This window comes from Gymnoscopelus braueri (genome assembly GCF_963280865.1).
Source record: "Gymnoscopelus braueri genome assembly, chromosome: 5".
Lineage (NCBI taxonomy): Eukaryota > Metazoa > Chordata > Actinopteri > Myctophiformes > Myctophidae > Gymnoscopelus > Gymnoscopelus braueri.
The window spans coordinates 53,329,942-53,357,860 of record NC_137606.1 but is presented as its reverse complement, the minus strand read 5'-3'; the positions used below and the strand labels follow the sequence as shown (position 1 = coordinate 53,357,860).

General features: G+C 42.2%; 2 protein-coding genes across 3 annotated transcripts in view; one reads left to right on the top strand and one right to left on the bottom strand.

Moving 5' to 3' along the window:
- The window catches only part of LOC308086080 (uncharacterized protein), a 499,718-nt gene that overhangs the window by 350,397 nt on the left and 121,402 nt on the right, over nucleotides 1–27,919 (top strand). The window lies entirely within an intron of this gene.
- Nucleotides 111–27,825, bottom strand: numa1 (nuclear mitotic apparatus protein 1). 2 transcript variants are annotated; one of them, XM_080427887.1, is made up of 21 exons: nucleotides 27,715–27,825; nucleotides 25,030–25,076; nucleotides 24,532–24,588; nucleotides 23,895–24,051; nucleotides 22,905–23,032; nucleotides 21,283–21,394; nucleotides 19,801–19,918; nucleotides 19,025–19,165; nucleotides 16,917–17,030; nucleotides 10,887–15,578; nucleotides 10,605–10,793; nucleotides 9,851–10,008; nucleotides 9,548–9,673; nucleotides 8,820–8,949; nucleotides 8,154–8,334; nucleotides 6,716–6,852; nucleotides 5,058–5,351; nucleotides 2,594–2,707; nucleotides 1,776–2,090; nucleotides 1,205–1,243; nucleotides 133–221 (listed from the first exon to the last, which is right to left on the bottom strand). In XM_080427887.1, the coding sequence occupies exons 2-20, from the start codon at nucleotides 25,034–25,036 to the stop codon at nucleotides 1,211–1,213; spliced, it is 7,203 nt and encodes a 2,400-aa protein (XP_080284013.1). In that variant the 5' UTR covers nucleotides 25,037–25,076; nucleotides 27,715–27,825; the 3' UTR covers nucleotides 133–221; nucleotides 1,205–1,210. The 2 variants fall into 2 exon arrangements, with proteins under 2 accessions (XP_080284014.1, XP_080284013.1); XM_080427888.1 differs by lacking the exon at nucleotides 1,205–1,243 and having other exon boundaries at nucleotides 111–221; nucleotides 8,154–8,337.

The following is a 27,919-nucleotide window of genomic DNA, read 5'->3' as shown; positions in this document are numbered from 1 at the left end:
AGACACAAGTTTTTAAAACTCCAAATCTTTATTCAAAAAAACTTTTAAAAACACACTAAAATTACACAGGCGTTCCCGGCTTGAAAGATATAACAGTGCAGTCAGGGGTAAAAAAAATAAAAAGATAGCGTTGATTGATTTTTATACAGACAGACAGACATAGACATACAGATAACAAAGAGTTGATGCCCGAGTTAGACCTTCATCCTGAAGCTCATCATCTGTGAAGGAAAACAAGATTAAACGCATTAATGAGCATACAGACAAATTAAACTAAACACATTAGTAACATAAACCCTTTAGACTTAAACTGGGTTTGAGTTGGCTCAGCACTTGGAACTGCTTTTTCTGTCTACACAAAAAATGCTGATCTACCAGCTCACGTGTCGCGTTTGTGACGCGTTGAGATCTTGTAGATCGGATATTTTTGGCCAATGTTCCCCCCAGAATATGGATGCCGGGAATCAAGTGGTTAATGAGCACACACACAATTTGAAACACATTCATGAGCATAGATAACAGACACAGCTTAACATAGCTTTGTTTGAACCACATTAAACAATTGCAGGTGACATAGAAAACCTTAAAACTGACCATTTTGTTTCTAAACCCAAGACCGTGCCAATGCAGAGTGACATGCTTTGTGCTTTACAACAACAACAACAACAACGAAACGTGAAGAAACCCAACTGTTTGTGTGTGAAATAAAATGACTAAGTGAACACAGGAACCAAGGTGGTTGTTCTTTGGCAGTGGTGGAAAATAACTGAGAACATTTACTCAAGTATTGTACGCAAGTGCATTTTCAATACTTTTACTCAGGGGAAATATTGTATTTTTTAACTCTATGACCAGTTGATTTGTAGATTTAGATTACAAAACATACATTAACCAATACAACCCTATTTTATACCATGTCTATTCGAAAATAGAGGATCTACAAGCATATAACCCATTGTGACATGTGAGCATATAGATCGGCTTTTAGAAAGACCTTAATTTGACACGTTGTGCTATGAGAGTCTGCATAAATTAGTACTTTTACTTTAAGTATATTTAGATGCCAATACTTTTACTTAAGTACACTTTTGAATCCAGTGCAGAGTATTTCTACATTGTGCCATTAGTAGTTTTACTTGTAAAAAGAAAAGCCTTCCACCACCACACCAAGACCCATAGACCAAAAATAAGATTTGTCCTAGACCTGTTGTCAGTCTGTCTCTTCAGCAGACATGTCAGGACCCTTAAAAAAAAGGGTTCAATACCAGGGATTAATAACAGCAAGACGAAATATTGAATTTGAGTCTCATTTCCACATACAGTGGGCAGATGTGGTATATTGCCATCACTGAATCTTCTCCAGTGTGTGTGTGTGTGTGTGTGTGTGTGTGTGAGTGTTTCCCTCTGAGACAAAGAGTGGACGCAGGGATACATTAAGATCTGTGCGGGAGAGAGGCCGCTAACTTCACGATTTTCAAGAAATAGCATATCTACAAGCTCATAGCACGGCACTCTGTGCTGCGCCATGAGCTTGTTGAGCTTTCTTTGGGCTATTTTTGAATAGCCCAAAGAAATCAAAAAATGACAATGTGTATCTCCGTCTTAATGGATTCAATCCGTCTGAACGCAAAGATCCGATCACTTGCAAGTAACAGTGTGACCAGTTGGCCCTAAAGATCGGATTTGAGAAATAAATACGATTTGACTGCAGTCTCAACGGGGCCTAAATTAACTGAATAAAAGAGGCGAGTTATGCGGAGTAGATGTGTGCTCACCTTGCGAGCGCTGGCAGTCAGGCCTGCCGTGCTGCTGCTGGCGGTGGCTCGGGGTGACCTCCTCTGGCGTCCTCCGGGTGCACCCGGGGGTGAGGTGAGCCTGCCACTGCCAGCCTTCGTGGTCCGCAGACGGGACGCCCCCGTCGCGCTCCGTGGCGATTTATTGTGAGTCGCGCCGGTGGCAGGCGACTTCCGCGAACCTCTGCCGGGGGATTTTCGGGTAGAGCTGCGCAGTTTGTTGAGACCCTTCTGCAGGTAATTGTTTTTCTTTGGCGTGTTTTCAATGGTGAAGCACATGGTCTCCCTGCGCTTAACCTTCAAAAGAAACGGTGAACTTTAGTAAGAGCAAGCATGCAAGTCAGTGTTTCCAAAACACCGGGTCCGACTTGGGACCCATTTTTCAATTCAGCCATTTTTGCTACTTTTGTGAGACACTATAGTATGACGTAGTAGGGCGTTCTTTTACCAAAACATTTAAAATAAAATATGGAGAAGGGGTTTCTGCCGATGCACTGTGATATTTATGACTTGGGGGGGGAAAGAAAAGTCCCCAAATAATGATACTGCGACACGATGTGCCACAACACGTCGTGAGCTTTTGGTCGCGATTTGAGTAGAATGAAAATAGGGACACGAAAGTGGTTAAGTCCGTCTGTGGGTTTTTATACATATTTAACCAATGAAAAGTATTACAACAGCTTGTGGCTAAATAATAATTACATATTGGTTCTTCTCCATTATCTGAAAAATGTATTGTTTTGGACATGCAAGGTTTCCACCCGACAGCAAAGATATCATTTAATTTGTGTGAGACTTACTGGACTGAGGGGAACACGCAGTTCAGAGCGGGAGGATGAAGCTCCACCGTGAATCTGTCGGGATTTCGGTGTGAGAGGTCGTGGGAAGCAGCTGGTGGTGGCCTTCCGCTTTGCCTGATTGACGATAGTAAGAATGCACGCATGTGAATCAAACGACAGTAAAGACAAGAAATGCGTTCAAATAGTGTTTTTCAAACATGCCTACCAACGACATCATAATGGAGATTCCATTGAGAAGCTAATGAGACATCTTACTGGAAAGTTAGTGCGCTGAAATAGAAGCCGAAACAATAAAATACCACTGTTCTCGAGTTAATACAATAACATAGAAAAGTTTGAAACAAAATATTGTACCTTCTACTCAACTTAAAATTGTAAAACTTTGTTCAAAATCTACAAAGTAGCTGCACATACATTAACCACTTTAAATGTTGGCTTTTTGAAAATGATGATCTACAAGCTCAACGTGTTGCGAGTTTGTAAATCTGCCATTTTCAAAAGATTTATATAACACACATGAATCCATTTCCTGCTCCAGAAGACGTGTGTGACCAATCAGGGCCCAGTATTCGAATATGGGAGACTATAATTGGTAGTAGGTCTAACCAATTGCGTCAAGGGCCATTGTTTTGATCCCGCCCCTTGGGGAAAAAAAAAACGTCCTCATGGAAGCACCAGACTCATGTCCATGCAGTGATATAGTCTGGCTACGCGAGGCTAGCAATGAGTACCATCAGAATATAGAGCTATTTAATAAATAAAAATGACACGGATGCGTTTTAATGGGTTAAAGGTAGGGTAAGCGATTTACTTTGGTTAAAATAAGTGATAAATAGTATTTATCACTTATTTTAACCAAAGTAAATCGCTTACCCTACCTTTAACCCATTAAAACGCATCCGTGTCATTTTTAGATTCGAGCTAAAAAAACATTATTTTACACTTTGGCTATTCAAAAATAGCAGATCTACAAGCTCATAGTGCGGCACCGAGTGCCGCGCTACGAGCTTATAGATCTGCTATTTTTGAAAAATCTAGAACATTTGTGCAAATCTTTGAGAATATATATTTTTAAAGCAAGGAACTGGAACAAAATATTTTGAGATGGGGATCCGTGGCCAAATACATAATTCGTCAGTGTCCAGCCGGGACCAGCTAACTCCTTTTTCAGTTTTTTTTTTTTTTTTCATAAATCAACGCTATTGAACCCCCTCTACATCTGTGTAATTTTTTTTTTAATAATAACATATGAAAAGTATTAAAAAGCGCCTCTGACGAAAACTCCCAACTCCATTGGACCCTCAAACTGTCCGTCAAAAACAAACAACTCCCCCCTCCTCTCAGGCTCTCGAGAAGCTCTGCTCTGTATGAGGCAGACAGGGAGAAGATTTTTCAATGCTTTTGGGAGAACATAAACTGGGAAGAGAAGAGAATGTATGTGCAAGGTTTGATAGATGTCACCCCAGTAAAGAGGAGAAGGGTGTCTTCACAAAGGTCATCTGCTCGTGTTTTCTTTTTAAATGTTAACGGACAGAGAATGAGTGTGTGCAGGAGTTTGTTTCAAACATCTCCAAGAGCTCAAGGAGATCATGCCAAAAGACTTTCACAGCTTTTATGACAATCTAAAGCACTAAGAAACACCCACCACACACACGCAACACACAACACACAACAGTGTGATAATAAAATGTTGATAGGTATATGATAGGTAAATTCAACTGTGGTTGTTATTGTTAGTGCAGTAGGCTACAGATTTGATAGGCTAAAGATTCTATTTTTCATGAATGTATTTTGTATTTATATGCCATTTTTTTTATTGTTGGTGTGCCATGATCGCTTTTGTTAAATACATGATTGAGTATTGAGGCAGAATTGTTTGTTGCACTCAACTGTAGAAGAACAACAGTGGTAACAGTTAGATCCATGGTTGTTTACAATGCATGTTAAAATAAAAGTTGTTTAAGTACAGAATTCAGCTTGATCTATAGTATATGAGGATGGCGCTCACCATAAATAGCTGATCTCCAAGCTCACAATGCGTTGTGAGCTTTGAGATCCATTGCCAGCTGTTCTTATCAATGATGGACAAAACCTCCTAACTCCACTTGCACTGGATTTGGGTAAAGTGGTGATAATATAATGACACATGCAAGTATCTGATAATATATAAAGTCACAATACCAAGTTTGATGAGGCAGTATTGCTTTTTTTTAAAAATATAAGGTTTTCTTCATTTTCTGAAAAATTGATATTTTGTTTTTCATTTCCTGAACAATTACCATTTTGGATTTAGCTGGTTCCGGCCGAACAGCAGAGATATACATGTTGGGGGTCCTTGACATGAAAGTTTCAGAACCACTGACGTAGCAACATAATTTTAAGTGAAAAATGAAATCTGTACTTTTTCCACCACTGAAAACAAAGTACCGGTATATAGGTGTAACAGGCGGGAGGGTAAGGTTACCTCAGGAGACAGCTGTGCCTGAGACACACTGGCTGCAGGCCGCTTGGACCCTCTGTGGGTCTCCTGGTGGTGAGAGGAGGACGAAGCGGCCGCAGTGTTTCTGGGCAGATGACCGGGCATCAGAGAATGACGCCCGGCGCCAAGAGGAGGAGGAGGTCCCATGTAGGAGAGGCGGTGGGAGGCCAGGGAGTCCTGCAGCTGGCCGGGCATCAGGGTGGCCCGCCTCATGGTCTCCAGGGGGTCGCCGTGGCGAAGCTCCTCGTCCGAGACCGCGAAGTCCGGGCCGAGGCTAGGCTGGAGGGGGGAAAAAAAAAGAAGAAAAAAACAGGTTGTTTAACTAAAAAGGGTTTCTCGGTGGACTTGTGGGTCGGCCGGGGACCACGGGCTGGTGGTGGGCCGCGAGGGTACTGCATGTGGGCCCCAAAATAATTTGGCAAACCTCTTAAGATTGTAATAATGTATAAATAGATTGTTAAAATAAATGTCAATAGTCGTTTCTCTTCTTTAAAACCCTGTCATGTTAGTTCCATTGATCAAACTTTAACCATTATTTTATACTTTGAGAATTCAAAAATAGCAGATATACAAGCGGCACTTGATGCCACGCTATGAGCTTGTAGATCTGCCATTTCTGAAAATCTTTCAATATATTCTTTAAAGCAAACATTTTTAACCAAAATCTTTGTTTCTGGGGGGTCCCTGGAACAACCTATTTTGAGACGGGGGTCCGTGGCCGAAGACATATTTTGGGGGCCCTTGAAATAAAAAGGTTTGAGAACCACAAGTTTTTTCAAAAAACTGTTAGGCTTTAGAAGACATTTGTAGAAGACATTTGTAGAATCTTTCTGTACACCTCTGTATACTGCCCACCTGCGGTGACTCACAGTGGCTTATAATGACTGTATGAGGCTGCTGCTGAAAGCTCCAAGAAGCGCCAGTGCAAGCCAGATGTTTGTTAGTGTTGGGGTACCCACCAGTACAGTGGTGTAAAGTAACTAAGTACATTTAGTCAAGGACTGTACTTACGTACAATTTTTTACTTTACTGGAGTATTTCCAATTCTTTTACTTCTACTGCATTACATCTCAAGAGGCAAATATTGTACTTTTACTCCACTACAATTATTTGAAAACTTGAGTTACTTTGCAGATATAAATTATTATATTATAAAACATACATTAACCACTTTAGCCCCATTTTTGGGGCTATAGCAGATCTAAAAGCTCACAACGTGTCGCGAGCTTGTAGATCTGCCATTTTAAAACATTTTAGTAATTTAAGTACCGGTATATTTTTATGCCAATACTTTTACTCAACATTTTGAACACAGGCCTTTTACACGTAACAGTATTTTTATATTGTGGCATTGCTACTTTTACATAAATAAAATATCCGAGTACTTCTTCCACCACTGCTTATGTATAGATGTAAAATATCCGAGTACTTCTTCCACCACTGCTTATGTATAGATGTATGTGTTGGGCATCATTGCCGTCATAATTAACCCTATACGTTGTTCTGTCAGGTTCTCTGAACATGGTGGAAGTCTTTCTCTGTTTTTATTGTGATATGGATCTCCCTTGGGTCTGAAATAAATAAAGATGGACATGAAAATAAAGATAGACATGAAAAGGTTAGAGATCCAGTGCTCCACTCACCCTGGGCTCCAGAGGGTAGCTGCACTTGAGGTGAGGCAGCTGCCTTTTGTTCCTCGCCTGTAGCTCTGCGATCCTCATCCAGTCCTCGGACGCACCATCAGGCTCGTTCTCCACGCCGTCGTACAGGGCATTTGTACCTGGAAGAGGAACAGCACAGTGCAAAGAGAAATTAGTTGACATCAGAGCTCATGGAATGAAACAAGATCTCATCTGGAATTTGTGAAACGGCATGAAAGAACCCGCCCCCCCACACCAGCGCTCAAGTTTCCTAAACCAGTGGTTTTCAACCCTTTTCATATCAGGGTCTATTATTGATTCTGCATTTGAGGCACGGATCACCGTTTGATGAGATTTAGACTTACAGACCCAAAAACGTATATATATTTTGTTATCATTGGATACGATTTTGTCCACAATTCCATGCTGTATTGATACCATAGGAGAGATAATGCAAACATTGATCAAAATAATACATTTTTAAATTAAGTAATGCAGATGTTTAACAATAATCTAACTCTTGAGAGCGTAAAATGAAACGGGTCCATTTGGACTCAACTCTTTACACTCTCAACTAAGAGTTAAATATCTATAAGGGTCCATTTCGTTACCAACTCTATCATTTAGCTGGAGACCACCTGGAACCCCCTCAAGGACCACTGGTTGAGAACCACTGTCCTAAGCTATAGCACAATATGTAGAAGGCATTATCGTTCTTAAACCCATGTTCTCCCTCTTTTGACATCCAACCAGTTGAAGACATTTCAGATGGAGGCTTTTATGAAACATCCTAGGGTTTTATGGAAGATGCTTCTGGACATGCATTATCTTATCATATACTAACCCTCCAATAATAACCACCAATCTACAAACTCACAGCGCGTTGCAATGTGACGCTTGTAGATCGGCATTTGTCTTTGAAATGCAATTTGTCTTTGTACTTTTTCAAATACTAGTCTCTCAAAGTACAGTACAGATACTCAAAAACATTATTCAAGTACGGTTCTCAAAGTGTACTTCGTAACGGTCCACAGCTGGTTTTGACTGATATTGTCACAAAATGAAAAATCTGATTACCCATTCAATTACCCTAACAGTTTTCTGGAAAAAAAATACATATGTTGATATATCAGTGGTTCTTAAACTTTTTCATGTCAAGGACCACCAAAATGATTTATTTGGCCACAGACCCCCATATGAAAATTTTGTTCCAGGGACCCCCAAAAGCAAAGATTTGAGTCAAAGACATATAATATATATTTTTTTTAAATAGCAGATCTACAAGCTCATAGTGCGGCACTTGGTGCCGTGCTATGAATGGCGCAGTAGCCAAAGTCTAAAATAATGATTATAACTTATAGCTAAAATCTAAAATAACACAAATGCGTTCCCCGACTGAATGGGTTAAAGGCCTTATTTGATTAGTTCTAGTGGCACTCACTCCGCGGTGGGACGGCGGTGCTTCTCCGGCGGTACCCGGGCAAGCCAGCCAGATGGTCCTCGTCGGGTCTGGCGGGCGTGGCAAACAGCTCCGTGGCCACGGGCCGCGTGGCACCGTGGTCGTCGGAGAGGTTGGGGTGGGAGCGGGCTGGGGCCAGGCTGTGGAACGTCTCGTCTTCTCGCTTCTACGGGTGGGGGGAGGTGGGGGTTGAAATGTTAACGATCACTCAGACCGTGAACGTTTTTTGTGGTGAGGTTAAGTTTGTTATGGCACTATTAAAGAGCTATTCTTCTATGGAACTCTATGCATTTATATGAATTATACAGAAATCTTTTTATCTGGTTATGTCATGTTTGTTAGTTTTTATTTTCATTTTTTATTTTCATTTCATTTAGAGCGACAAACACATTTTTTGCTTTGTATTTTAGAGATGCCGCTTGTAAAAGAAGACAAGAAAAATAAACCAATCTTGAATGTGCATCGTCGCTGTCGGGTGGAAACCAAGTATAAAAAGGTCATTAATGTATAATTAAAAAAAATGAAATATGGAGATGAAAAACAGGGGAAACTACCGGTACATAAGGGTTGTCGGGCAGAAAACTTGAGTGTGTCTACGTGTGAGTGGAACAGGTTCATAGATGTTGTGTGTCGAGTGTTAAGTCTTACCTTGGTGCTCATGGTGATGTTGATGACCTGGGTGGTCCGGCGCCGTTTGACCGATGAGGACGGGTTCCTCCTGGCTGAGTCCAGGCCAAGGTCAGCCAGTGAAGTCAGGCTGGTCTCCAGCTTGCTGGTTCTGCAGTTCCACCAATAAAGTAAAGAGACATGAAATACTTACATTTAACACAATGTATAAACCAGGATCTCATTCAAATGAAAGAATTGTACATTTAGACGGTGTAAGTGATATCTTTTTTTTTGTGTGAAAATGTTACAGCTCTATATTCCAATAATAATTAGTTATTGTTCACAGTGACAGTGCACTTCCTGTCTCCCTCTTTAATAGAAAATACATTTTCAGGTGGGCTGTCAATGGCAATTTCATCCAATCAGGAGAAAGTACCCATTAGAAGCTTAAAATGTGTGTTCCAGTTTCCATATTTCCCTGCTCATTTATTTGTGTAATCAATTCCACTTTTACTTCCTGACTAGATCACAATTGGTACACCAACCGGAATATGCATTTTCCATTACTAAAGAGCTGGAGAGACAGGGAGACCCCATAGCACTGAATAAACAAAAAATAGATAGAGCCAATTAACACTTATTTTAACAAAACAATATCACTTACTGCACCTTTAAGTGAGATTTGAGTGCCATTAGGCAAGTCAGGAGAGCACAGCCATGGTTATGTATAAAACATTACATCTATCATTCATGTCTGTGTGACCCACCTATTGGTGGGTTTCATGGGGGTGAAGTAGAGGGTTTCCAGAGACTCTGCTACCCGGCGTTTGGCTGCCAAACGCTCAGAGCTGCGAACCATTGGGGTGCTGGACTCCTCCGGTCCCGACGGCCGCCTGCACGGGAAAACAAGCAGCACAGAAGGCATGGATTAAGGCAAAATAAAAATCTCACAACTGAAAATGTTTGTATGGACAAGTCCTAATGTGCGACCTAGTTTGAGCTGCCAGTCTGAACACAGCCTTAAAAAAAAGAACTCAAAACTATGTCATTTCACCTGGAGGTGCCATTACCTTGTGGAGTTGAGTGAGTCCTCGAGGTCACTGTTGGAACTACTGGTCTGTCTGGAGGACTGAATAGTCGGAACCCCAAAGTACGCCGACTGTGTCGCTCTCCCTTCATCCCCATGGATTCTGCTGTGCTCCCTGAGGTTGCGGCTGGCAAATGAAAGCTGAGATGGATGTAGAAGAGAATAGAAAATGGTTCTAATCTTGTTTCCATACTCCCTGAAAATGCTAGGATTTATCATGCCCAAGAGTTGATATTAAGAGAATATAGACACATATTTTTTTTTGTATTAAGGCAGTCTAAATTGAATACTGCACTGTATATCTAGAAGTATATATATATATATACACACACACACACACCATACATGCAAAGTATATCACACTGGGTCGTCATGTAGTGTGACGTGCTGGTAGTTCGGGCTACCAGCAGGCTCGAAACACACTATAAAAAAATTAAGACTTTTATAAAATGACCCAGTGTGCACACTCCATGTTTCCTTTGTGTTTGCTTCTGCCCTGCACCTGGCACTTTTTGGATTCGTGTGGTTTTTACTCATTTACCTTTTAGCTGAGAAGCAGGGACCCCCACTACATATTGTATACAATTGTGTTGCATATTAGCTTTTTCATAGATGGCTTCATATGTGTAAATTCATGTTTTGTTTGTTTACACATTAGTTTTTCTATAAATATATTGGATTCATGTTAATTTGTATTTTCCGACAAAAGAAAAACACACAAAAAAAAACCCACCAACCTGAGTTGTTAGACTGGCAATCGTGGCCTGGAGCTTCTGCTCGTCGGTCTGAGCCTGCTCCAGGTCGATCTGCAGCAGCTTGGCTTCCTGCTCCTTAGCCTCCAGGGAGCGCTGCAACTCACCGACCTGCTCCTGGCTTTGCTGCAGTAGCTCTTTCTTCCCATTGTAGTGGCTTACTGCCTTCTCCATCTGGGGATGGGTGGGAGAAGATTTTTACATTAATGCTGACCACTACACAACAATGAAAGATATAGGCATCTGAAAAACTGTGGTTAGACCAACCTGTGCCTTGTAGTGCTCAGCAGCCTCCGATTTAGTTGCAAGCTGCGTTTGTAGAGCCTCCTGGATTTCGGCCTGATGTTTGGCGTTCTCTTGCACTTTAGTAGACGCGGTGTCCTTGGACTGTGCCTCTTCCACGGCTTTTTTGAGAGACTCCCGTGTGGTTTTGAGAGACTCCTGCGTAGTTTCGACTTGCTTTCTCAGACCTTGCATCTCCTGCTGTACCCGTTCAGAATGTGCAGAGCTCTCACGTTTTAGCAGGGTGAGCTGACCCTCTTTAGATGTCACTTCCTCCTGTGAGGCTGTCATCTGCTCATGGAAAGTCTCCCTCTCCAAGGTACTCTCCTGTTGGGTTTTTGTCAGAAGGTCTTGCTTGGCCTGGGTGTCCTCTTCGGCAGTTTTGAGAGCGCAACTAATATGTTCTACCTGGGCCTTCAACCCCTGGATTTCACGTTCAAGAACCTCACCCCGGTGAGAACTTTCCTCCTGGAGTTTAACGACAGTTTGTGCTTTAGAGTTAATTTCCTCTTTGGCTTTTTCAACCATGACACTATGGATAGCAACTTGGTCTCTGAGGCTTCCGAGTTGTTGGTCTTTTTCCACTGAGAGGGACGTACTGGTGGATAACTCTGTCTGGAGGATCTTCACCTGCTCTTCAGATGCTGACAGTTTCTGCAGAAGCTCTTTCTGATGAGCAAGCTGTTGGTCTTTATCAGCAGAGAGAGAAGTGACCGTAGACAGCTCTGTGTGAAGATGCTTCACCTTCTCTTCAGCCTCGAGAAGAACCGTTTCCTTTTCTTGCAGAGCTTTCTTTAGCTGCTCGATCTCTTCCTCTGAGGAGGTGATCTGTGACTGCAGGATCTCCTCCTGTTGGACTCGATCCTCTTGGTTTTTAGACAACAGCACTTCTTTAGCCTGCATGTCTCCCTCTTTAGCTTGGATCTCCTCCTTAAGCCTGTCTACCTCTTTCTGAGAGGCTACCATCTGCTCTCTTGTCACCTCACTTAGGTGAAACTTCTCCTGATTGCCCTTAGCCAACAGTTCTTTCTTGGCCTTTGCCTCCTCCACAGCATTTTTGAGAGACTCTTCAGTGCTATTCACTTGTTTTTTAAGGGCGTGCAACTCCTGCTGTAGCACTTCAGACTGGGCCGAGGTCTCATCCTTCAGGACAACCAGCTGTTCCCCTTTTGACTGGATCTCTTCGGTCATCTTCCTAACCTGCTCTTTAGATGCTGACAGTTGTTGCTGCAGGAGCTCTTTCTGATGAGCACTCTCTTGCTCCTGTCTGGTGAGCACAGCCAGCTGAGCCCGAGCCTCCTCTTCAGCCCGTTTAAGACAATCATCCATTTGTTTTGTTTGTTTTTTCAGGCATTGGATCTCCTGTTGTAACAGTTCGGAGTATGTTGAGCTCTCATCTTGCTGCAAGGCAAGCTGACCCTCTTTAGTTTTTATTTCTTCACGCAGTCTCTTCACCTCTTCTTGCGAGGCTGCCATCTGCTCCTGAAGCATGACTCTCTGCCCAGTATGGTCCTGTTCGTTCATAGCCAAAAGAGCTCGCTTGGCCTGGGTGTCCTCTTGAGCGGTTTTGAGAGAGCAACTCATATGTTCTACCTGGGACTTCAACTCATGGATTTCACATTGAAGAACTTCACCCTGGTGAGAACTTTCCTCCCGTAGTTTAACCAGCATTTGTTCTTTAGAGTTAATTTCCACTTTGGCTTTTTCAACCATGTCAGTGTGGACAGCAACTTGGTCTCTGAGGCTTCTGAGTTGTTGGTCTTTTTCCACTGAGAGGGAGGTACTGGTGGATAACTCTGTCTGGAGGATCTTCACCTGCTCTTCGGATGCAGCCAGTTGTTGCTGCAGAAGCTCTTTCTGATGCGCACTCTCTTGCTCCTGTCTGGTGAGCACAGCCAGCTGAGCCCGAGCCTCCTCTTCAGCCTTTTTAAGACGATCACCCATGTGCTCCGTTTCTTTTTTCAGGCATTGGATCTCCCGTTGTAACAGTTGAGAATGTGAGGAGCTCTCATCCTTCAGCAGGGTAAGCTGACCATCTTTAGTTTTTAGCTGACCCTCTTTAGATTTTATTTCTTCACGCAGTCTCTTCAGCTCTTCTTGCGAGGCTGCCATCTGCTCCTGAAGCATGACTCTCTGCCCAGTATGGTCCTGTTCGTTCATAGCCAAAAGGGCTTGCTTGGCCTGGGTGTCCTCTTGAGCCGTTTTGAGAGAGCAACTAATACGTTCTACCTGGGCCTTCAACTCTTCGATCTCACGTTTAAGAACTTCAACCTGGTGAGAATGTTCCTCCTGTAGTTTAGCCAGCATTTGTTCTTTAGTGTTAATGTCCTCTTTGGCTTTTTCAAACAGGTCAGTGTGGATAGCAGCTTGGTCTCTGAAGCCGTTAAGCTGTTGGTCTTTACCAGCCGAGAGAGAAGTGACTGTAGTGAGCTCTTTGTGAAGATGCTTCACCCGTTCTTCCGCCTCAAGAAGAAAGCCTTCCTTTTCTTGCACAGCTTTTTTCAGCTGCTCAATCTCTTCCTCCGAGGAGGTGATCTGTGACTGCAGGATCTCCTCCTGTTGGACTCGATCCTCTTGGTTTTTAGACAACAGCACTTCTTTAGCCTGCATGTGTCTCTCTTTAGCTTGGATCTCCTCCTTAAGCCCGTCTACCTCTTTCCGAGAGGCTACCATCTGCTCGCTCATCGCCTCACTTAGGTGAAACTTCTCCTGATTGCCCTTAGCCAACAGTTCTTTCTTGGCCTTTGCCTCCTCCACAGCATTTTTGAGAGACTCTTCAGTGCTTTCCGCTTGTTTTTTAAGGGCTTGCAACTCCTGCTGTAGCACTTCAGAATGGGCCGAGGTCTCACCCTTCAAGACAACTAGCTGTTCCTCTTTGGCCTGGATCTCGGCTTTCATCTTCCTAACCTGCTCTTCAGATGCAGAGAGTCGTTTCTGCAGGAGCTCTTTCTGATGAGCACCCTCTTGCTCCTGTCTGGTGAGCACAGCCAACTGAGCCTGAGCCTCCTCTTCAGCATTTTTATGACAATCATCCATGCGCTCCGTTTCTTTTTTCAGGCCTTGGATCTCCTGTTGTAACAGTTGATAATGTGTAGAGCTCTCATCTTTCTGCAAGGTTAGCTGGCCCTCTTTAGTTTTAATTTCTTCACGCAGTCTCTTCACCTCTTCTTGTGAGGCTGCCATCTGCTCCTGAAGCATGACTCTCTGTCCAGTATGGTCCTGTTCGTTCATAGCCAAAAGGACTTGCTTGGCCTGGGTGTCCTCTTGAGCCGTTTTGAGAGAGAAACTCATATGTTCTACCTGGGCCTTCAACTCATGGATTTCACCTTGAAGAACTTCACCCTGGTGAGAACTTTCCTCCTGTAGTTTAGCCAGCATTTGTTCTTTAGCGTTGATTTCCTCTTTGGCTTTTTCAACCATGTCAAAATGGATAGCAGCTTGGTCTCTGAGGCTTCTGAGTTGTTGGTCTTTATCAGCTGAGAAAGAAGTGACCGTAGACAGCTCTGTGTGAAGATTCTTTACCTTCTCTTCTGCCTCAAGAAGAAACCCTTCCTTTTCTTGCACAGCTTTCTTTAGCTGCTCGATCTCATCCTCTGAGGTGGTGATCTGTGACTGCAGGATCTCCTCATTTTGGGCTCTCTCCTCCTGGTTTTTAGACAACAGCACTTCTTTAGCCTGCATGTCTCCTTCTTTAGCTTGGATCTCCTCCTTAAGCCTATGCACCTCTTTCTGAGAGGCTACCATCTGCTCTTTCATTTCCTCACTCAGTTGAAGCTTCTCCTGATTGCTCTTAGCCAACAGCCCTCCCTTGGCCTTTGCCTCCTCCACAGCGTTTTTGAGAGACTCCTCTGTACTTTCCACTTGTTTTTTAAGGGCTTGTAACTCCTGCTGCAGCACTTCAGAAGTTGCAGAGGTCTCATCCTTCAAGACAACAAGCTGTTGTTCTTTTGCCTGGATCTCTTCTGTCATCCTCCCAACCTGCTGTTCAGATGCAGAGAGTCGTTTCTGCAGAATCTCCTTCTGATGAGCGCTCCCTTGCTCCTGTCTGGCGAGCACAGCCAGTTGGGCCAAAGACTCCTCTTCAGCCTTTTTAAGACAACCACCCATGTGTTCCATTTGTTTTTGCAGGCATTGGACCTCCTGTTGTAGTAGTTTCCGCTGCGTAGAGCCCGATTCCTTCAGCAGGGCAAGCTGACCCTCTTTAGATTTGATTTCATCACATAGCCTCTTCACCTCCTCTTGTGAGGCCGTCATCTGCTCATGGAACATCTCCCTCTCTAGAGTAGTTGCCTGTTGCGTTTCAGTCAGAAGGTCTTGTTTGGCCTGGACATCCTCTTCAGCCGTTTTGAGGGAGCATCGTATCTTTTCTAGCTGAATCTTCAACCCCTGAATCTCATGTTGAAGAACTTCACCCTGACGGGAACTCTCCTCCTTTAGTTTGGCCAGCATTTCTTCTTTGGTGTGAATTTCCTCTTTTACCTTTCTAACTGTAACAGATTGTATGGCAACTTCCTCTCTGAGGCTTTCGAGCTGTTGGTCTTTTGCAGCCGAGAGGGAGGTAACCGTGGACAGATTTGTTTGGAGGAGATCCACCTGCTCTTCAGCCTTCTTCAGTGCGTCGACTGTGCTCTTCAAGTCGTCCTTCACATTTGTGAGCTGGTCCTCCAATTCCCTCTGCTTAGACGAGGGGAAAATACAGTTTTATTAACACATTAACCGCCAAGAACGTAGTCCTACGGTCCGTTAAATCCAACTGTTAAGCGCCGAGACCGTAGCCCTACGGGCTGCGGTCTTTTCGCGCATGCGCGGTCCGGGTGCACTTTCGGAATTTTTTTGATCCACTTCCGTTTCCGGTTTGATGACCGGAAACGGAATTATTTGGGATCCGGTTTTGACGATCACGTCCGCCCTCGTTCTACAGACGAAACTGAAACTCAATTCTATTCCTGTAGTTTTTTCTCCTCGCATTTCACTGTTTAACGTAATCCGCTCTAACTCAAACATGGATGCCCCGTTTGACACGCGATCTTCACTGGGAGATACAGGGAGATCTCGCGGATGTAAACAGACCGGCTCAATCTCAATCTTAAGGATTTTAACAAGATCTATGGCGACATGAAAAAAACAAAAAAAAAAAAAACACCTTGGCACTGGTGAGTACATTATGAGATTAACCTCTGGCGGTCGATGTGTTAATAGAATGGTCTCGAAAGATTTAAAACTTTCAGCTTTCAAAAGTATGACTTCAACAAGACTAAGAGTCTAAAAGCCCTGCTAGCACTATCTGGAGGCTCTGCTCGTCTTACACTAAAGACTAAAGTTTGAGCTGATTGACAGGACCTAGCCTGATTTTGTAGTTTGCTTTCCAAGTCAGGCTCAAAACTACAAGCAGATTAAAAACATTGCAGATGAGCATGTTGGATGTAGATGGTTCCTGAGACATGGATCTGCAAACGTCCAAGCTTAGACAGTATAAGCTATGCGCCTATAATACAAGTCCAAGGTTTTCATAAGGGACATATCCGTTTCCTGGACGGTATGCCACCTTCTATTGATAACATGCCTAAATCAAACTCATTTGACAAGCTGCTACGACCCCCCCCACCCTGACAAGCACTTGTAGACATTACAGGTAGTTTGACTCGGTAACAGATTGTGAAAATATCCGAACTACAAGCTCACAACGCTTCACACTGGCTTACGTCACAGAGTGTACTATAAGGTCAGTCTTATGCAGCTTGCCATGTTTCACCCTGCAGTAGTTTTTGAAATACAGCAGGTAGAGGTTTAAACAAGTTTGATTCCCGGGGCCTGGCTGACATTCGCTGCGTATCATTCCCTGACTCAGCCGTCTCTCTACCCTATGACTAACAAGAAAATACTCATTTAAAAAAAAAAACACTGTACAGCAAATACACTAGGTGATTTTACCTGAACTTCTATCATAACTTATTGTACAAAATTAATTTACACATTTTAAGTCGTAGTTTAATAGCAATTGATGACAAAACTCACCTCCATGATGGGGCCCATGTTCTCTCCCCGCTCCTGCTTGCTCGCACTCTGGAGTTCGTCCTCCAGACGTGCCACCTTCCCTTGCAGGATCTGGACCTGCTCACCAAGGTACTCCTGGTGGACCACAGGAGAACATCACAAAACAGGAAGCAAAAGCATGTTACCTCAATGGGTTAACTTACTTTCGAATGCCCGTAAGAGTAAGACCCACTTTGGTAGAGGTTTGGGTTGTGTAGTTACCTTGCCATGATGTAACTCCTAAGGTGGGCAAGAAATCAAAAATAATTGCTCCATTGATCAGAAATTGATAGTTCAAAATATACTCCTCATTGACTTACATTGTATGGTAAAACAGCTCTCAAAGTCACTCTTTTAGCACATAAATGAACCTGATTCAGACAATAGAGAGCATCACCAAATCCAGCACGGTTTGTTTTTTTAATAAAAATGTCAACTTCCTGTTGATTTTACTATTTGAAGATTTGGATCTGCGGATCCAGTCCAGGTTTTCTATTTATTCAAAATGGCAAAATCAACAGGAAGTTGACATTTTTATTTAAAAAAAAAAACAGTACTGGGTTTGGTGATGTTCTATATTGTCTGAATCAACTGTTTGCGTTCGTTTACGTGCTAAAAGAGTGACTTTGAGAACTGTTTTACCGTACAATGTAAGTCAATGAGGAGCATATTTTAAACTATCAATTTCTAATCAATGGAGCAATTATTTTTTATTTCTTGTCCACCTTTGGAGTTGCATCATGGCAAGGTAACTACACAACCCAAACCTCTACCAAAGTGGTCTTGCCCTTTAAGACCCGAGGCCGGTTCTAAACAGGTCTCCTAAATCCTAACATTTTGTGAAGAACTTGGGGTACTACAGCAGTGGTGCTCAAACATTTTCATGTCGAGGAACCCCAAAATGATATGCATTTAGCCGCTGACCCCGCCAAACTCATCTAAAAATATTTTGTTCCAGGGACCCGCAGAAAGAAAGAGTTAAAAATGCTCGCTTTAAAGAAAATGATATATTCAAAGATTTGCACAAATTCTCACAATTTTTCAAAAATAGTCCCCAGCTAAATCCAGCGAGCTTGTACATCTGCTATTTTTTTTTTTTACCTTTTCAGATGGGGTTCCTCGGCCCCCCATTATACACACACATTTCCACAACTTCTTTTTAAGTATAAAGTCATCGAATAAACATGTTATTTGTCATGTCTGCCCTGTGCAACTATTGCTATTCATAATGTTCAACAGACGCACAATTAATCATAAATTGCAATTATCATCAAGTAAAATGTCATAATGGTGTCAGTGCTACTACCAGGCAGAGAACAACTAGCAGCCCACCTGGGAGAACCACACACACACACACACACACACAGTGGTGTAAAGTAACTAAGTACATTTACTTAAGTAAAGTAAACACACCTCAAAATTGTACTGAGTATTTCCAATTGGAAATACTTTCCAATTTACTTTTACTCCACTACATCTCAGAGACAAATATTGTATTTTTACTCCAGTAAATTTATTTGAAAACTTTAGTTACCAATTACTTTGTAAATGTTGATTATTATTACAAGACAGGCATTACCCACTTCAGCCCTATATACATTTTGGCCATTTGAAAATAGCCGATCTACATCTGCCGATCTGCCATTTTTAAACGATTTTCTATACATTTGAAAACTTGTGAAATGGGACATTATGAGTACTTTCTACTTTAAGTACATTTTGACACCAATACTTTTACTCATGTCAATTTTTTATTCCGGACTTTTACTTGTAACGGCGCATTTCTATATAGCAGTATTGATACTTTTGCTGAAGTAAAAAATGTGGGTACTTTTTCCACCACTGCACACACACACACACACACACACTAGTGCTGCACGATTCTTGCTCAAATGTGAAGCACGATTTTCCTCCAGAAGAATTGAGATCACGATTCTCACACGATTCACACAATTCTCTTGTAAATATAAAAATATTAAGCAAAAAAAAAAAGAAAAAAAAAGCCATAATTCAAATCGAGATTGCATAGGTGTCTGAATCGAGATCACGATCTTTTTTCGATTAATTGTGCAGCACTAACACACACTCACCTTCTCGGTTAGCGCTTGGCCGAGCCCTGTCTGAAGCTGAGCGGACAGAGTGGTCCACTCCTCTTGTGCCGCGGCATGACCCTCAGTCAGCGTCCGGACCACCGTGTCAGCGACGGAGAGCTTGGAGCTCACGTCTCTCACCTGAGAAAAATAAACAGAATCAGTTTTACAGGTGAAATTATGTTTTGGGGGCTAGTATTCCGTGAGAAGTACAGAGGTAGAGTCATAGCAAAAGGGAAAAGGTTAACCCATTGAGACCGGGATAGTATCCGTGTCATTTTAGATTTCTCTGGCTATTCAAAAATAGCAGATATGCAAGCTGATAGCACGCTACGAGCTTGCAGATCTGCTATTTTTGAAATAAAGAATTGTGCAAATCTTTGAATTATATATATACATATATTTTTAAGTGAACATTTGTAACTCAAATCTTTGCTTCTGGGGGGTCCCTGGAACAAAACATTGAGGGGGTCCACGGCCAAATGCATATCATTTTGGGTGGTCCTTGACATGAAAACATTTGAGCACCACTGATTTTAGAAACAAGTTTTTCAGAAAACTGTTAGGATTTTAGAAGACATTTGTAGAATCGGCCTCAGGTCTTAATGGGTTTAATAGAATTGGGGCGGTTGCAAATACAAAATCTAACGATTAATTGTCATGCAAATAATTGCGATTAATGATTTAATTGTGTCGTCATTGAACATCGGAACATACGAATACAAATGTTAATTTCCGATTTGCCCTTTAGGCTCCCGTCTTCAACTGTTTATTACCTGCACCGAAAGGTCGCCGTTCTCGTCCATGAGCTGGTCGATCTTACGTTCCATGGCAGAGGTGTTGGCCTTCAGCTCGTGGACTTCATGCATCAGCTCAACTCGATGCCCCTGCAACCTATGAGAGCAAGATCTTAAACAGTGTTTCTGCAGGTTGTGGTCACAGGCCTCTTATAAAGACAACTAGTCTTGGTAGCCTGGCATGGCCAGACTAATATCACTGTGTAGATATTAGTCTGGAATTTCTTTTCTTTTTTGGACCGCTAGGCCAGCAGACACTCCTAGTCTGGAATTTCTGTGTGGAACCTGCATTTCCAAGGGGTGAATATTAGAAAAAAAAGGCCTCTGGTGATAAACCTGCCCCATATTTGCATACTGGGCCCTGATTGGTCCCTCACTACTTCGGCGGGAAAGAAGTCCAATCACAACTGAGCGGTGCCAGACTAAATCTGCCTAGGGCAATGTTTTTTTGCAATGGCAGATTCTTCTGGTTTCCAGGCTCGTCTTGGTGCTTAAATGTTATAAAAGAAAATAATAAAAAAAAGTGCACTGTGGGTTCGAATCCACCGGCTTTGTCGGGCGTCTATGCAAACACAATTGGCTCGTGTTCGGGGGAGGGAAGCTGGGTGGGGACTCGAGAGGGTGATATTGGTCATTGCATGTAGGCCTACTCTTACGGGCTGCACCTGTCAGCAGAGAGTGTTGGGCAGGAGGACGAAGGCCCTACGTCCTCCCGGTGAGGGCTCCTAGCTGGTAGGCGAGTCAGTAGGATACAACAGCAGTGACAACACGGAAATGTGTGAGGGGAGGAATTAATTGGCATAACTACTAAATTGGGGAGAAAAAGTGGGTACAAATGATGGCTATTCTAAAGGGGGGGAGGGGTTCCCCGCAAAAGTAGTTGGCGTCACAATCAATTTAGCCCCTTTATCCATTTATACGTTCGCTATTTTGAACAATAATTCTCTTCTGGGGGTCCACGGCATGAAAAATGTATCACGATTCGTTGACATAAGAAAATAATCAATACATGCATCAATGAACCTACATGAGCACGGCTACGTCGGTTAGAGGTACTACATTTCGGTTTCGATATATTTTTGTTTAGTTGCCCAGCCCACGGTACTTGTATTACTAGGCTGCACTAGCCCTCCTGTTTTCGTATCTAAAGGGGCGGGTTTAACATCTCCGGCGAGAGAATGCGTGTGATCCCATTGGTTCACCGATCTGTCCATCAGCCCCCGCCCCGTCAACACAACATTACGAGCGACGCCCACTGCACTCTGGTTGGTTGGGGAAATGAAACACTTCCTATACCGGGTACACCGACGCGCTGGTCCAGGCTTTTAGTTTTTAGCAAAACTAAACAATAAAAGCCTGGAGATCGAGGCTATTGTATTACAGACAGAGTCACTTCTCTGAGCAGACAACATGCTTACACACCAAGCATGCAACATTTTGTAGATGTTAATTTCTGCTTACTCTTCAATCTTGGTCTCCAACGCCGTCACTTGCTCCCTGGCCGCACCCTCCTGTTCTCCTAGCTCCAGCTTGAGCTTCTCCAGCTGATGCTGAAGCCGCTTTATTTCATGCTCTGATAAGGAGACAGGGCAATGGGAGACAAAGAAAAATTCTTGGTTTAAAAAAAAAAAAGTAGTGATAACATTTGTTAAAATAAGCGATACAAATAGCTCTATATTCTGAGTGTAATAAATGGTATACACTCCTTAGCCATTTTATCATTAGGTACACACAACTCAACTATCAGGCAGGTCCAACCCTCATTTGATTTGTATGCCCCCCCCCATTCCTTTAAGGTTCGATGAGTTGCATATTCAGAAGTTACGTACACGCTCATGATGCGTAGGTTGTAGACAATATATGCCATTTAACTGTTATTATTATTTGGTTATTTGTTTTTAGTTATTTGTAGCCTTCCTTCTAGCTTTCAACAGACGTACCGTTCTCTTCTTTCTTCACATTAATTCAATCCGGAAACGCATGCATGTCACTTTAGATGTCTTTCATATTAAAAAAAGAGCAGATAAAAATGTTATGTATATTTTATATATACATTTTTTTTATTCAAATCTTTGCTTCTGGAAGTCCCTGGAACAAGATATTTTGAGATGGGGGACCGGGTTTAATGGGTTAAGAAAGGTGACTGGAAGTTGGTTTAGGCCTACATTTCCTCAGCAAACTCTACAAACTGTACACAGCAGTGATTCCAACACATATTTTCAAGGACACCCAGTTTGATATGCATCAGAAGGGGGAGGACACATACCCCCCCCCCCTTTGTTTTGATTGAATACTTTATTAGACAGAAATGCAAAATGTGCATCCGGCTTTGTCGGGTGTCTATGCGAACACAATTGGCCCGTGTGTTCGGGGGAAGGAAGCCGGGCAGGGAGGGTGACATTTGGCACGGCATGTATGCCTATGGGCGGCACCTTCAAAGCAACACATTTAAAGCTCCCAACGCCTCGGGTTGCGATCTTGTACATCAGCCATTTCACAATTTGGCCAATGTTTGACCAGTTTTTATAAGAGTTTGACGCTAACTTTTGATGCTATAGCGGTCTTTTTCTTTAGGCATCGAAAAGGTGCTTAAGTCCTTAAAAATTGTCACTTCACTGTCACCTGGGGTCCCGACCCACAGGTTGAGAACCAGTGCTGTACAGGAGGGTAGCTCTTTCTGAGATGCAGGAACCACCCCGTCTAGCGCCAACAAAAGGTTCCAAGTCGCTTTGCATCACGTCACCTGCTCAGTCTGATGTTGGTGGAACTGAACCTCTATGCCCCTTTCTGCATAGAAATATTCTATACGTACAATATTCTATACTGGGGTCTTCAACAGGGGGACCCTAGGGGGTCCTCAGAGATACTAGATTGAACGAGCTAACGGTCAAGTTTACAAAGTATTGAGGGTTTTAAGTCGTTAAATGTCTGAAATCACAGCATGAATCCAATATGTAGGGGGTGGTCCCTGCTTCATCCATCTCTCTCTCAGCTAAGGGGTCCTTAGCATGAAAAACATTCAAGACCCCTGCTCTATACAAAACAAATATTTTGAACTGTTAAAATAAATAAAACAAACATACCTTTTCCATCAAGCAGGTCCTGCTTGGCAGCCAGCTCCCTCCCCAAGGCGTCCATGGTATCCTGGTCGTGGGCGGCGCGCTTTTTCATCAGCTTGAGCTGGACTTTTGGTGTGGTGACAGGAGAGTCCCTGCATGAATGAAGACGACACAGCTGAACTATTGTACATACTGGGGACTCGTATGTCCAAAACTGTCACTTTATTAAAAAATAATAATAATGGGCAAAAGCAGCAGATCTACAAGCTCGAAACGCATCGCTTCTCGCCGCGTTTCGAGCTTGTAGATCTGCTGCTTTTGATGCCGTTGTATGATCAAGTACTGTATAGCGTATTAATTTACGAAAAAACACAAGTTAAAATATGGAGATGAGGTTTCTAACCAAGAAGCCAGAGAACCATATATATATAGTTCTCTGGCGCGCATATATATATATATATATATATATATATATATATATATATATATATATATATATATATATATATATATATATATATATATATATATATATATATATATATATATATATATATATATATATATATATATATCTCTCTCTCTCTCTCTCTCTCTCTCTCATTTGCTACAGAGTGTTTGTTCAGTAACAGGAGTCTTCCCAGCTCTTTAATAAACAGGAAATAACTTCTCAGGTGGGTGGCCAAGTTCATTCAATCAGGAGAGAGAACCCATTATATTAATTTTACATTTTAGTGTTCCAGTTCCAAATGTGTCTGCCAATGCTTTTGTTGCATCACTTTGTGTACGAGTTCTCACTCCTTGTTGGATAAAATTGGTTATCAGCACAAATTCTTTTTTTCTCCAATTTACTAAAATATATGGAGAGATGGGGAGACCCCTGTTAATAAACACTCTAGTCTATAGCAATGATTGCCATCAGAATATAGAGCCATTTAACAATTATTTAGAAAATAAAAAGCTATCAATCACACGCATGCCCCCCTTTAAGGCAAGTCAAGTACTGTATGATACCTGTCCGGTGGTGTGGCAATGGTCTTCAGGGGCATAAAGCGGACGTGTGGAGAGCTGTGGTGGTGGTGACGGAATGGCGAGTCGTCAGAGGCAGAGAAGGAGATTGAGGAGGAGCCTGCACTAGACGTGGACGGGGAGCCGGGAACGTAGCGCAACGCTGGGGATGGAGAAAGATGCGTTAATGAATCACTTAAACCCTCTAATCTTAGTCAAACTTGACTGTTCCTACACCTTTTTTCCAATCTACATCAAATCTCTTCGGCAAAAAAAGCCATCAGCAATCTAACCCTATGTTCCTGCTGTTCAACATACAGCCAGCCGGTTGAAGAAACTGCAGATTGAGGCTTTTAAACCTTTTTTTATGGAATATCCAAGACTATTATGGTTTTATGGAATATGCTTCTGAACAGGTAAGTGAAAATAGCTCATCTACAAGCTCACAGCGTGTCGCGAGACATTTTCACCCAAAGAATTATATAGTTCATTAACTGTAATCAGCGCAAAAGTTTGAAATAATCGTGATATCATTTATATTTTCATATTTGAAGTCATATCGCTTCGCCCTAACTGTACACCTCCAAGACTTGTGGAGCTGACAAGATGGGCGTTGAGAGATAAAACCCGTTCCGTGACTTACGCGTCTTTGTGTTGCCGACTTGAGGCTTCGCGGCCTCAGCCTCCTGAGATTCCATCTCTGCAAACAGAAATTGATAGTTTAAAGAATGATTCAAGATTTTCACTTGTTACATTTATCATAATATGAAGACACAAGAGTCATGTTCTTTGGTTGCGTCCCACAACAGTCACAATTCAAAACAATAGCAACATAAATATTTTACAATACCAAACGAGAAGGGACGTAAAGAAAGAAGTGTCGTGTGGGCATTAGTCATATACAAGGCAAGCTTTGGGGTGCTCAATGGGTATGGGTCATACACAAATATAATACAAAGAATGATATGCATGTATAAGCATATTTTCAAAACATGCAAATGTACATTTAAGTGGGCATATGTCTGTGACGGTGTGTAAACAAAAAATGCCATTACAGTTATTAGAATCAGTGAGGGGGGGTGGTGTGTGTGTGTGTGTGTGTGTGTGTGTGTGTGTGTGTGTGTGTGTGTGTGTGTATTACCAGACATAAGACAGACAGGCTCTAGACGGGATCACACTGGCTTCGACCTATAAAACCATAAAAACCAATGGTTAGTCAGTGTAAAAATTGTCAGTAATTCGTTGTCAGATGGCGTGTCTTTAACATAGTAGCTATTCTTGAAACCGTTTGGATGCGTTTCCCCATCTCTCTCTCTCCACCCTAAAACAGGGGTGCCAGGTTCAAAGTGGTTCAAGTTATTATCTGCTGGGATAACGTGCTTCATGCTTATGTTAGCTCAACCACTTAAACCCCAGCATCGGCATTGTGGGGAAAGCTTTCCTGAAAATGGCAGAGCGACAAGATACAACGTGACGAGTCACATTGTGAGCTTGTCCATCGGCTATTTTCAGCGAAAGCTTTCCCCACAACAGAAAACGCACTAGTATTGAGCCCTGAGGGACTCCGGTTACCCATATGGGGTTTAAGTAGTTAAAGCTACTTATACAACGCATAAGCATTTATCAGAGAGACGCTTTGCCAGCGTGAAATCATATTAAATGTCATGAACCCTTAGTAGTACATTGGTTTTCAAAGTGGGGTCTGGGGAGCCCCAGGGGTCATGGAGGCCCTGAACAAAATAAATAAATAAATATCATAAAAATCAATTTAACCACTTTAATCATGGCCATTTGAAAATAGCCGATCTACAAGCTGTAGTGAGCTTGTAGATCTGCCATTTTCAAAATAATCTTGAGTAGAAAAATATGAGGAATATTTTTTAAACATTTTAACACAATCCCTGGCACAAAATATTTACAGATGAGGGGTCCAAATACAGATTCATTTAGGGGTCCTTGATATGAAAATGTTTGAGAAGAGAACCACTGCCCTAGTCAACAAACGACAGTAGAGCACAAAGAGAACTATATTAGTGCTTTCAAAGAAACAAGCACAGAACTAGCCTATAAGTTCGGTCCTTGACCTTAAGGCGGCCACGCCCACGGGTCCATTTGTACAATGTTTTACATACCTCGAAAGGGCCATTTAGAACCGCCTCAAGGAACACTAGGATGCCTGGACCCCACTTTGAGAACCACTGTATAACTAGTAGCTACTAGTAGTAAATGTGGAACTAGTAGACTAGTTTGATTTTTTTTAAAGCGAAGCCGTCTGTCATTGTAAGTAGGCTAAAGGCTTGCGTAAATGTTTAGTTGTTACTTACGATAACACTAACTTGTGGTACAACCAGTGGTGGAAAAAATACTCAAATGTTTTACTTAAGTAAAAGTATCAATACTGCAATGCAGAAATACTCTGTTAGAAGTAAAAGTCTGGTAATCAAAATGTACTTGAGTTAAAAGTACAAAAGTATTGGAATCAAAATATACTTAAGTACCAAAAGTAAAAGTACTAGTCATGCAGAATGTCCCACTTCACAAGTTATCATGGCTAATAAAATCAGTCAAATGCATGCAAATGTTTTGACAATAGCAGATCTACAAGCTCGCGACACGTCAGCGTGTAGATCTAGTTTATATAGGGCTGAAGTGGTAAATGTATGTTTTGTAATAATAATCAAAATCTACAAAGTAACTAGTAACTGGCTGCACAAGGTAAACATTAGCCCTAGATCAAGACCAAACCTTGGATAGCTTTGAATAATACATTTAACAAATCCTTTTTTTGAAACCAGAGCTTTTGAAAACGCCAACGTGGATGTATATGGAAATAAAGCCTATACTGTGTTGTTTCCACTAAAACAGTGATTCTCAACCAGTGATCCTTGGGGGGTTCCAACTTCCAGGGGGTCCCCAGACAAATTAATAGTTAGAAATCAAATTGACCCTTATGTGTCTAACTCTGAGAGTGTACAAATGTAACCAAATGAACCCTAACGGGGCCATTTGGTTCCATTTGTACACTCTCAGAGTTAAATGAACACTGATGATGATACTACAGTAGCTGTAGTATACAACCCTCGGACGTAGACGTATTTATGATTCTGACGTTTTCAATCTACGAGAGTTGTAGGGTTCACGCCCCATGGAGACATGTACTTTCTGCACTATGCCCCACAGACACTCCAAACGTGTACAAACAAATTGAAAATAAAGGTGCTTACCCCCAAGCCCCAAATGTTAACTGACTCTACGCGGTAGTAGTTTAATGTAATAATCCATATCTTTCAATAAAGAAGTGTTTTAATGCCGTCTGTGGCCGAACGCCATTTTTTCACCCTCGTTTACTTTAAAACACTTCTTTATTGAAAAATATGTATTATTACATTAAACTACTACCACGTAGAGTCAGTTAACATTTGGGGCTTGGGGGTAAGCACCTTTATTTTCAATTTGTACACGTTTGGAGTGTCTGCGGGGCATAGTGCTGAAAGTCCCTGTGTCCATGGGGCCTGAACCCTACAACTCGCGTAGATTGAAAACGTCAGAATCATAAATACGTCTACGAGGGTTGTATTCTACAGTGTAGATTGGGACCATCAATAAATTAAAATGGTTGAGTCCCTAGCATATCTTTTCAAGTGGGGGTCCGTGGGCTAATATGTGTCAATTTGGGGGTCCTTGACGCGAAAAAAGGTTGAAAACCACTGCACTAAAACAATAAGCACTAAAACACTGGACAAACAGCAGCGTTTGGCTAACGACGTTACACTTCTAGCAATAACCACAGCAATAAAACCACAATAAACAATTCACAACAACATACCTGCCAGTCCAAATAGCCGCGTGAGGAAGTGATGAAGTATAAACTTTATAAAGCATAAACTTCAATAACTTCTACTCTGGTTCTCGTCGTCCGTGTAGAACTAACTGTTGTGTGTGTTTGTCTCAACGCCAAGACAAGCAGCAGGAGGAGGAGGAGAAGAGAAGAGCCCAGGAATTCAAACCTGCTGATAAACGTGGAACCGACC